Source organism: Cydia splendana, chromosome Z (assembly GCF_910591565.1).
Source record: "Cydia splendana chromosome Z, ilCydSple1.2, whole genome shotgun sequence".
Taxonomy (NCBI): Eukaryota; Metazoa; Arthropoda; class Insecta; order Lepidoptera; family Tortricidae; genus Cydia; species Cydia splendana.
Window position 1 is genome coordinate 31,863,648 of NC_085987.1, and position 12,088 is coordinate 31,875,735.

Genomic DNA, 12,088 nt, shown 5'->3' on the forward strand with positions numbered 1-12,088 from the left:
ACACAATTTTGTAGTTCGACTTGTTACACTCTCGAGTTAAAAGTCCCTGAACATTTGTACTTAAACATTAACTGTGATGTCGTCTTGCGCAGGATCACAATACTTTCGCGTCGAAAATCACCGACGGGCTGACGGTTCCGAAGGAAATAAATGGTATGCAAAATGCAGGTAATTCCTAGTTATTAACCAACAAATATTGTGATAACCGTCGTATCTCTTTAAGCTTAGTTTTCTATCCTTCTTCGCTTTTTCTTCTTTTATAAATATCAGTTATGAGATAATATTAGAATCGATAATTGGATAGAAATTAAAACTGTTCCGTAATCTGATTAGTAGGGCTCAGGTCACTGTCAAAAAATGAATGAAGCCGAACGCAATATTTATTTAAATATACATCTGTAACTCACAGCTAACAAGCCAAAGCGTCACAATTATTTATATATCAGAATATGACGATTAGCAATAATATGTTGAGCCAGCGACTGATCATTTATCAGTGTCTTGGTAAAAACTGTTTAAGAGCGAATATTGGTTGAGTTGAGCCCCTTTTCAGAAATTTAAATCAATGTTGCTGTCTCGCAGGCGCGGACGGTTTATAAAAAGTGCGATAAGGACAACTACAAAATCCGACGTAATAATCTCAGAAATCGAGGTTTTTTCTCGACATTTTCCTCCTCCAAAACTTAACCAATCGTAACGAAATTTTGGGAATGCAATGAGAAAGAAATTATCTGTGTGTTATTGTTTGTTTGTAGTGTTATCTGACTGTTATGATTTTTGCGTTTATTATTGACAATTGTGTATGCTAGGCGTCTGTTTATGGCGCATTTATTTGGCCGTTTTAGCGCTGTTTGAAGTAACCTAGTTCTTATAAAAACATGAATATCAAAAAAGCAAAACGTACAGACACAGGTATATTGATCAGATTGATCTCATATAAAAAAATATTCACCTAGCGCCAAAATCCAGAGAGGAAAATGTCGAGAACTGTTGTATGAAAAAATGGGCGCTAATATTTCCTCTTAAGCCAGAATCTGGTCGCGAATGATTTGATATGTTCGAGTATATTCTTAATAATTTAGTAGATTTTTTTTAAATGATCCATTCATACATAATACTATGGGTATGGATTAAAAATAAAATCTAATTAAATTGTAGGTACAATCGTGTGTTCACAGCTCGTGAATATGAAGGCATCTAATAGAACCAAGTGAAGATTGTCATTATGTCATAATTTGTAATATGATGTCATTTTTATTTCATTAATTGTATTTATGTACAATCACTGGATTAAATACAAAATATAGTGCTTAGCTGCATCAACTTTAACCGTTAATAAAAAAAATTAAATTTCCCTCCCTTTCATTTGTTTCATTCGTCTCTCTAACGTTCGGGTACTCGTATTATGCCTCATCATGCATGGCCAGATTTAATGTCATACGAAGGTATACTTTTTAATAGCTCATGGAACTAAATAATAGTGTAATAAGACTAATAAGCAGCGAACGATGGTAGTCGTAGCTTAAATGCAAGGGACGCGAATATCGAAACTGAATGTTATCTATTTAAAACAAACTTTATTTAAAAAATAATTATAAATAACGAATCAGATATATTTATTATATTTAGAAGCTGAACTTTCGTATCGATCATTAAAGGCATTTAGCATATAGCAGTTCCGGGTTTTACAGTTGAAACCTTTGAATAAAGCTGAGTAGAAGCTACGTGTCGCTCCGTATATTTGATGGTTTCGGAAAAAAAAACTTGGAATGTTTCGGGTATAAGTATCACTATACGTATACCCGAAACTTTCCGAGTGGGTTTCTGCGTGCACTCGTTCGTTGCTTTATTACCAGAATTGTTGTTACTTACTTAGGGGAGAGGTATCTACTTAACGTATCCCCTTGTCCTTACTCAGTTCAATCGCCAGGGAACTCCGTGTCGACCATGTTCTGTCGCATCAGAAGGTACCGGTCGCTGGCCACGGGGTTTAGCGTCAAGGACCGAAGCGTCATCTTCACACCCTTCCTGCTGAAACTGTCATTCAAAGATGTCTACGAAGAAAAGGGACCAGTCATTTACTTGGTCATACAAGCTACGCCGTTGTTCTCAGCGTATAATAGTAAGTGCTAATTTGTTATTATTCGCCTACCTATATTACCTATAGTATCGGCCTGGCCACGACATTGTCCGACTGGCTTCGGCTAAGGCGACAACCATAGGTGGGAACGAAAGGTCCGATCGCTGTATCTCGCTCCAACCTATGATTGTTGCCTTAGCCGAAGCCAGTCGCGCAATGTCGTGGCCAGCGCGTATGTGTGTGGAGATCGATTTTTATCTGTGGATATTTAAAGCATAACACTTCTGATAATGTCTGACCACGACTCAGCTTCCTAGCATTTTGCAGAAATATAAAGGCGTTATTGGGACGAACGAAATTAATTATTTATAAATATTTTTTTGGAACTTCATATCATAGTGAGCTCTAGTGTTTAAAAAAATTACGTAACCAGCATTTTTTAAATTTATATTTGTTGGACCTCCTCATCCTTGGCATTAAGTTCGCCTTTTGTACAATATGTTTTATTATAAGCATAAAAGATTAAAAAAATAAAAATAAATCCTTCCCAGGTCCGAATGAGGTGATGAAAGACGCGGTACCATTCGTGATGCGTCACGTGGCCAACGGGCACGTGGAGTACATCGACAACGAGGCGGTGCCGCTGCTGGGCTACCTGCCGCAGGACGTGATGGGCCAAGACGTGCTGAAGCTCTACCACCCGGAGGACCTGCCCTACGTGCGGCACGTCTACGAGACCATCGTCAAGCAAGGGAGGGTGCCGCGCTCCAAGCCCTACAGGTATACTCCCAGGCAGACTCCCCAAACGATGATACACATGCTGTCCTGACCCACGAACCCGCACACATGTTCCGAGCAAGATCTACGGGACGCAACAGACAGGGCGTTAAGCGTCGCTACCTTCTGGTCCCGCTTAATATCAAACACGAGAAGAAGAAGAAGAAGGTATACTAAACAAACTGTAAGCATCTGGTTTTGATTTTATCGCTCGCTTGACGAGAGCTCTGCGCTCAACACGATGTCTAAGTAAGATGGTTGCTTTTAAAGGTAAAGTCACTGTTACCGGTGTGCGGGTTCCGGTAAGTTTCCAAATGGTTACAAAATGGCTAGGATTTCTTGAGGATTGCACTAGAAATGGAAAATTTGATCTCCATACTAAAATATGAAAATTTTGTGAAATGATTCTATGTGAAACATTCGCAATTATGGAAACTTTCCCACGCCACATCATGACATCAGTACTCAATGTACTTATACTAGTACAGCGGAAATGATAGTACATTCCCTTCAGTTATTAAGATTAAACATATGCTATATTATTTTCATATACTTCACTAGTCGTCAATGTAGTTTCAAAGTTTTTGTCATGAGCATGCTTTCCCTTGTTTATTTATCTCTTCGTTTTCAGAATGCTGGCTCAGAATGGGCACTACCTTAAGCTTGAAACGGAGTGGTCGTCTTTTATAAATCCGTGGTCGCGTAAACTTGAGATTGTTATGGGAAAACATTACGTGATTGAGGTATGCATGAATATATTATGACGTATAAATAACACTCGCACTACGTGTGCTATTAAAATCGTTGTAGATATATCTTGGTCTATCATGCCATACTTAGACTGTGTTCGGCAAGAAAAGAGCCGTGGAATGTTTTGGGCCTCATACATTCCACGACTGTTCTCTTTCCGCACAGACTCTATGCGATAATTTAAAACAATTAACCAACCTTTAGAAATTGTACATATTTAAACTTGAAGGTCCAAAGTGCCCCGTTTATTGTCATTCTGTAATTTTATTATAACACTTTAAACTCTCGCGTTTTGTACACATATTTAATTCCCGCGGACATTTCCGCGGCGGCATATCCGCGGCGGCATTTCCGCGGCGGCAAATTTATTTTATTTATCGCGGTAGACCCGTTTGTGTAATTAAATATGTAATTTTATTGTTACTACTATTATCTGAAAAGTCTTATGTCACTTATGGGAGGGGAATATATTTTGGATCAAAATGTAATTATTGCAGGGTCCGGCCAGTCCAGATGTTTTTCAAGCGCCACCAACAACTCTCAATACGGTTTCCGAAGAAGATAATATCGAAATCCAGGGCCTTAAAAATAATATTGTCAGGATTTTGAACGAGGTAAGATTGAGTTTAGGCTATAAATACAAAATTGTAGATTTTATATTTAACTATACACAGTTTAATCAAGGACAAATGCCATGAATAAATTCAAACGTTAGCCAAACTTATAGTTGGCACGATAGCAGGGGTGCGAAACTCCTGACTTCGGTCAAACTCGGCTCCGCTCGGCTCAGCATTGCTCCGAGCAATTATTAGGGTTGGCACCACTTGACTTCCTTTTGCGTGCACGACCACAGATAAGATAATCACTTGATTTATGACAACCCTAAATAGCCGAAAGGGATAGTGCCATATATTAGAAAGGGACAGCAAGATTCGACCCTGAACCGCTGCCAAACTTCGTTTTAGTAGGAAGTTTCCTTTCTGTACGGTAGTACTATTAATTATTCTGTGACGATAGGAAAAAACTTGTCTGATTTTCATTTATTTTCAATTGTATATCGTTACCCTGCATACCATAGCAGTATAATTTTAGTATAAAATGGCTAGTGATATAGCCGAAGACAGAAGTTTATTTTCAGAGCAATAGGCTATTTTGACTGTATTTAAAATAAATTATTTCATACCATACATGAAATAAAACACCAGATATTTATTAGAAAAACATAGAACACAGTTACTTTTAAACACAAGTTCTATTTAATAAATCGGTTAGATATATAAAAAGTAGGTGAGTTGACCGTGACGTCATTGTGTATTAATGTTTCATATAAATTCCATATTAGCAAATCTTTTTGACAGTTCTAAAAAGAAACTGTTTTGACTAGTAGGAGAATACCCTATTAAGATAAAAGGTGTGCGGTGGGTATATCTTCCATCGCAAGTTTCACGCGTCGAGCCATATCTAGTTTCCTTGTCATTTGTCAGCTTTACGCTGCTTCTTAGTCAATCAAGTGATGTAACGTTACAGGTCCCGGCGAGACCGGCAGAGCTCGTCAAGCAACAAATGAGTAAGCGCTGCCAGGACCTAGCATCTTTCATGGAAAGCCTGATTGAAGACCAACCGAAGGTGGAGGACGAACTGCGACTAGAAATACAAGAGAATGATAACAGCTATTTTGTAAGTTCATAGTTGCTTATTCGTCGCTTATGGCTCAAAATCTTTTTTACTATGAGTTAAGGTTTGTAGTCTTTCCTGTAGACATAGCGCAACATTACTTTACCCTTATAGGTATGTTAAAGCCTTCTAGTTCTTAAAAGTTCTATGATAAAAGTCTTTAAAATACGTATGTTCACATAAAAGACGCCGGTATTCTCGAACACTTTTTGACCCATATGATGAATGAAATGTCACAATTGAGATCACAGTGGTATCTGAGTAGTAGGTAGGTACAACCGTAAACAAAGAGTTGGAGGCATTGTCACCGTGACCACACATCTCACACTTTTCCCATTAGATAAAGGAAAGTTTTATGGTTTGTACTTTATTTACAGTTGTATCTATCTACTTGCTCTTGCACTTGGGTGCACTTGTTTTAACTGGCTACTCAAACAGTCTGCCTATAGTAAGTGACCAGATTTCAATGCTCTTGGGAGTAGTATAACGGGACCGGTTTCACCGTTTTGTTTTAGGAACGGGACTCTGTGATGTTAGGGGGGATATCACCACACCACGAGTACAATGACAGCAAATCCAGCACAGGGACTCTTTTAAGTTACAACCAGTTGAATTATAACGTCAACTTAAAACGGTAAGAACTTAGTTACATTGAGATATGTATGCATGACCAGCAAGCATCAAACAATGTGGTATAATGGTACAGTGTTCTGTACTGTACATGCATTGCACTGTACAGTAGGCACAGTACAGTGCAATGCATAAGGTCAAAGCATGCTATTTGACAAGATAAAACGTTCTTCTATTAATACATTTAAGTCAAAAAGAAAAAACCGGCCGGCCATGTGCGAGTCGAACTCGCGCCCCACGGGTCCCGTAAACGCACATTTTTAACTATATTTTGACGTTAAATGTGAGTGAAACGTCTTAACCGCATTGTAATTTCGCAGGTATTTTGACAGCCATCAGGATGATTTCGGAGAAGAGGGGGCGAAAGTCACAGATATGACTTTAGTCCCATGTAAAGGATCAAATATGTTTAGTGGGTAAGTCAAATGTGCGAGTTTAAGCCGATTTATTGTATTTTTCGGGTTTAGTATTATCGCTGGTTTTACCTCAGAACTAGCTAAAGCACAGAATTACATTAAATTTACATTAAATTGAATCGAAAATAGGAAAAAAACGACCTGGGAATATCTTGTTGTCTTGTCTTATATGTTAATATGTTACCTTTAGGGAATGTATGTCGCCTGTGACCCAGGACTCCGCCGATTCAGTGGAGATGACCTCAGCGGAGTCGGCGTACCTTATGTCCGAGGAGAGCTCAGTGGCGCTGCCGTACGAGTACCAGCCCATAAGACTTACAGAATCCGTCTTGAATAAGTAAATAACTCGTACTTGTATTGCATATACTATACCTATCTGTAACCGTACGGTACTACCTATATTATAAGGGAGTGATCTGTTAGTAGCAAGGGGTTACCGTAACTTTGGACGCCAGCAACTTCAGACGACAGGAGTGACCCCTTTTTATAAAGCTACAAGATACATTTTACGATTCAACACTGGTCAAGAGGCCCTTCGTTTGCCAACGCATCAACGTTAAAGTTTTACATCTGTAAACTTGTAGGTATCATGTAGCTTTATACCTAAAAAGGGGTCACACTTGTCGTCGACTCTTTAAAAAGCCGCAACCCTAAGATGGTTGCGCTTTTACCGTCTGATATTGTGTACGTCAGATTCTTAATAAGTATTTAAGTGCGAGATTGACGCATGACATATATATACGTAGTTCGTTCTTCGAAAATATCTTTCACGATTTATATAAATAATATGCGACTATAGCGCTTACTGTTCTGTAATCTGTCCCACAGACACAATTCCGAAATGGAAAAGATATTCGTGAAGAACCATCGCGAAAGTCGAACAGCTAATAAAGAGGAGAGGGAAAAGTTGAACAACGAGAGCAAGCAGAAGAAAAGGGACCACCTCGTGCGCTGCAACGCGTCGTTCGTGCCCACTGCCGTCAACGCGGTCCCGGCAGATCAGGTTAGTTTTGTATTAGTTCAATCGTTATAAACTCCTCGCTATTTCGACCCATAGACTAGGAATCCTCTAGACGGAGTTTTGCGCAATTATTTAATGAAACCGATGCTGCCAAAAATACGGGGGTGCGGGCGGGGGACGAGGTGAGCGAGGTCCCGTGCCGTGATTGGTCCGTTCAAAGACACGGACGTCACACAAAGACACTTTCGACTCGAAAATGGAGTAAAACTACCGTATGCGTGGCAGAGGGGGTAGAGCTACTATGCTCAGTCTGGAGGATGTCCTGTCTGTGTTTCGGCCTCTGACTTTTGCCGTCCTCACTCAGTATTCAAGCAGAAAGCTGTTCACCTTGTTGTGGAGTCTTACCCCCTTATTCATAAACGCACTACTAACCTCAATTAGCTAATAATCGTTTGTCGTTATCTGTCATTTTGACTTATGTATTTGTAAAAAAGGGATAAAACATAATTTAACTAAATCAGGCCCGTAAAGTTTTATGAATAAGTGGGTTAATATTTTCGTATGTCCATTCGTTTTTGTTCAATGAATGGAACTTAAGTGTTCACAGCCGCACGGATTGAAGCGTGCATCGAAGCCTCTGGAGGCGGAGGCAGGCACGCACAAGCAGCACTGCGCGTCGTCGCGGCAGATGCGCCGGCGGCAGCCATCCTGCTCCGCGCCTGCGCTGCCCTCCGTCTCCGTCGCCACCGTCTGTAAGTTCACATTTATTTCTATGGCAGAACACCGGTAGAAGATTAGATACGCACGTCAGGGAATCATAGTGTTTATCAATGAGAGAAACCCAAAGAACAGAGTTTTAGTAAATTTTGAGGGCTCTCATACGTACTTGTTTTTACACTATGATCCTATTAAAATATCTTTTGAAATCCACGCTATGTTTACATATCAAGTATGGGATAAGGGATGTGTATGCATTTTCAGTGTCAAGGTGCAAACTTAGCATGGTCGGAGTCTAACATAGCAGTCTTGTTATTACTAAAAAAATCTGATAAAGCATCGATAGAGTCTGTGCGGAAAGAGAAGTGTCGTAGAATGTATGGGGCCCAACAGGTACATTCCACGACTCTTCTCTTTCCGAACAGTCTATTAGGGTGAATCCCAGAGCAATGTTTGATATCACCGGCCTTTTGAGGGTTCCGGACCCAAAGGGTAAAACGGGACCCTATTACTAAGACTTCGCTGTCCGTCCGTCCGTCCGTCCGTCTGTCACCAGGCTGTATCTCACGAACCGTGATAGCTAGACAGTTGAAATTTTCACAGATGATGTATTTCTGTTGCCGCTATAACAACAAATACTAAAAACAGAATAAAATAAAGATTTAAATGGGGCTCCCATACAACAAACGTGATTTTTGACCAAAGTTAAGCAACGTCGGGAGTGGTCAGTACTTGGATGGGTGACCGTTTTTTTTTGCATTTTTTCTCTTTTTTTTTTTTGCATTATGGTACGGAACCCTTCGTGCGCGAGTCCGACTCGCACTTGCCCGGTTTTTTTTCGCAGCTGAATTTTTGGCTTTCCCAAGAGTTGTTCTGTTCACTGCCATTATTATCTAGAAAACTCGTATTTATACTTTTTCTATTTGAATTCCGCAGCTACATCGGCGACTGTGTGGCAACAGAATTTCGTGAACGGAATGAACACGTTCGTGCCGCAGCAAATGCCGCTAGTGAGCCCCATTTCTGCTGTGCCGGGTAAGCCAAACAAACCATCATTCCATACATGGGTGAATAATTTTTTTTGTGCTCTTGGTTTCTATATACGTCGCCGGGGTCATATTTAAACCTCTAGCGACAGTAGCGACCCGCCGAACAAGAAAAAGTTGCATTCTAAGGCTAGGTTCACACGACGAAACGAATTTTTTCCCGTATACCGAATACGGGATTTTATTGAATATCGTAGTGACAGCCAAATTTGTAAGGAAATGTTCAAAGTCGTTCACACGGCGTCTATGCGGGAAAGCCGTCTAGCCGTCTGAACGATTTTGAACGTCTCTATACAAATTTTGCTGTCACTACGGTATTCGATAAAATCCCGTATACGGTATACGGGAAAAAATAACGCCGTGTGAACCTAGCCTAATTCTAATCAAAGTCTAAATTTGAATCTAACAGAAAATAGAACTCAATTTGTTTTGTTTTATTGAACCAAACCAAACCAAAAGCAACTGTGTTACATTTAGTTATGATTTAAATTTCATTGAGATAATGAGTATAATGTTAAATCCATATAAGATAATGGGGACTACGTTTGTATAGAAAATCGGTTACGTGATTTATTCCCCTCTTCTATTAATCTTTTAAAAATAATTCAGAACTAAATTATTTTTGATGTGATGGTTCAATTTTAGTGATGCTCCTTATTCTTTTCTATCTATAGAAATGCACTATATTATGTGCTTCGACGGGAATAGCTATTCTAGGATTCGTTTTCTTTGTCGACTCAGCTTGGCATCGTCCGACAAAAGAGATTCTCTTCCACGAATTTCCATTTCCCGGCCACTGTAATGATGGCCTGTGTATTAATGATAAGTTGACACTATAGAACATTTGTAATCCTTGCAGGTTTCATGCCTGTGTACTACTTACCAACGACGGTACCGTCCTCTACCGTGCCGGTTACGTCGACGACCAGCGCGCAAGATCATAGCAAGCCAAATTCTTCACAATTGCAATTCCAAGCCCCGGCTGGTAAGTACTCTGTTCGTGATACATGTGTGAGCAGTTCTAAAATCAGGTAGTTATTTGAGAAAAAACTGGTTCATCATCACTGGTTTATTTTATTCTAAAGTAAGGCACGCTAAGCACGAGAATAAGAAATCCTAAATGCATTCTAATTGGGTATCTGTATGAGGGGCGGAGTTTAGGTGCAAGGATGGAAATAATTGTGTACATAACGCATTTTGGATTCATTGTTACATCTTTTTTGCCCCTTAACGCACCAATTACATATTACGATATATATCACACTAATGCGGGCCCTTGCGCTTGCCTGGCGTGCGCCTTGTGTATGAGTGAGACACCGCTATGCACTCTCGCTCTCGCTTCTCGCTCGCACACCGAAGCGGCGTGCGAATCTGCATCCCATGTAAATATAGTTATGTAGGTGATGTCACCTACCAGTCCTCATTATTTCTCAGGTATTTAGATACCTTAATTAGTTAATTGTCGTAATTTGAATCTAATTGGTGTACCCTAGCCGCCCAGACGTCAAAACGTGCCAAGTCAAATGCAATTTTGATTTGTCCAAATAAAGATTCAAATTAGAATGGAACGGGAGACTATTTTATCGGCCTCTGGGCGGCTAGAGGTATAACGCGAAGGCCAATCGTTTTTGAGTGAGGTAGGAGTATTAGCACCATCATACATTTTTTTAATGTAGTCAATTTTTGTTTTCAGTGCAATACATGATGTACGGGCAGACGGTGTTCGGGTCTCCGATCGTGGTTTCGCAGATCAACCATCAAGTGCCTTATACGATGCAGCAAAACGTAATGCAGGACCAATTCTCTAGCCCGCAGACCAATCTGAAGCTAACGAAGCGCAATTATGAGGAGGTATATTACCACTTACCACTAACTCGCAATGTAGTTTTAGAACCCGGGCATTAGTTTTTACACACTTTAATTTAGCTTCACTGCGTAAATTGCGTATAAGTAAGTACATATATGTATATGTACATGTGTGCTTCAAATCTTGTAACTTAAATTGAACCAGTTTCTGATATTTGATTCAGTTGAAATTTGGACTACGTACTACCGTAATTCCGATGACAATGCAATAATATGCTAACATGAAGCTGTTCTAATGATGCAGTCGAAATCTAGCCAAAGGCACTTCTCGACGGAAAACACAAAACATCGAATTTTGGCTCATTAGATAGGTCTCGAGAAGCAATGTATAAAATGAATGCTGTTAAATATTCAAAATAGGGTCAGATGGGGTCAGAACGGTGTCGTGCCTGCTATATTGGCCCAACAATATCTCGCCAACTACCCAACATAGACTGTATCCTAAAATAAAATCGTTCTTAACTGTTTTGAGTTGATCCACGGTGTTGCTCTATGTATAACTTATACATTTAAACGGGCTGCATCATGCATTGTAAGAGGTGGAGGAACATTTGAACGCTGTATGTGATTTATGTGAATGCGAACATACTGTTAGATATGGTTAAAACTAATAAAGATCTTAATTTATATTAATATTTTCGCACTTATTTCATGAATGAGATGACATATTTATGCGTCATTCATGCATTAGTGTGATTACGTCAACGCTTGGAAATAAACGTTGATAATCGCCGAGTTTTCCCGACAGCGATTCCTTTAATCATGCTTTAATCTAACCACACTATGGTATAGGGTTATCATCACAGTTAAAAAGTAGTGAATTTGTTATTTTTAATTTTTATTTAATTCATGATTCTGGCCCTTACTAATCTATTCTATATCACTTAAGAGCGCTCTTACAAGAAAAGTCGAAATAATGCAAAATTGATGATACTAGTCGACGAAATTCAGGACTTTGCGCTCATTATTAGAAACAATGAGTACTTGTTCCAGTAAAAGCGTCTTCTTATCTTTATAAATATCGTTGTAAATATTAGAAAAAGGACTTATTAAATTAGTAATGATTTTTTTTCTGATGGTCGTTTCCGAAAAACCCCGTGAAGCACTGAATGGCGAGCTCTTATTTGGAAATGTTGAGAATTTTACTCTGCTAAACCTGGCTATTTTGTAT

General features: G+C 39.5%; 1 protein-coding gene and 1 long non-coding RNA gene across 6 annotated transcripts in view; one reads left to right on the top strand and one right to left on the bottom strand.

Annotated features, from left to right (window-relative positions):
• Positions 1–12,088, bottom strand: part of LOC134804931 (uncharacterized) — a 181,165-nt gene that overhangs the window by 107,917 nt on the left and 61,160 nt on the right. The gene's annotated exons all lie outside the window — the stretch shown is intronic.
• LOC134804727 (period circadian protein) overlaps positions 1–12,088 on the top strand; it is a 39,828-nt gene that overhangs the window by 18,938 nt on the left and 8,802 nt on the right. The window contains exons 8-21 of one of the 5 annotated variants that reach the window (XM_063777918.1): positions 93–168; positions 1,919–2,122; positions 2,632–2,860; positions 3,489–3,600; positions 4,105–4,221; positions 5,135–5,284; positions 5,797–5,915; positions 6,232–6,327; positions 6,518–6,664; positions 7,156–7,330; positions 7,887–8,040; positions 8,942–9,040; positions 9,911–10,036; positions 10,745–10,902. In XM_063777918.1, coding sequence (XP_063633988.1) covers positions 93–168; positions 1,919–2,122; positions 2,632–2,860; positions 3,489–3,600; positions 4,105–4,221; positions 5,135–5,284; positions 5,797–5,915; positions 6,232–6,327; positions 6,518–6,664; positions 7,156–7,330; positions 7,887–8,040; positions 8,942–9,040; positions 9,911–10,036; positions 10,745–10,902 — 1,962 coding nt within the window. The remainder of the gene's footprint in view (positions 1–92; positions 169–1,918; positions 2,123–2,631; positions 2,861–3,488; positions 3,601–4,104; positions 4,222–5,134; positions 5,285–5,796; positions 5,916–6,231; positions 6,328–6,517; positions 6,665–7,155; positions 7,331–7,886; positions 8,041–8,941; positions 9,041–9,910; positions 10,037–10,744; positions 10,903–12,088) is intronic. The other 4 variants (XM_063777920.1, XM_063777921.1, XM_063777922.1 and 1 more) reach the window with 4 other exon arrangements.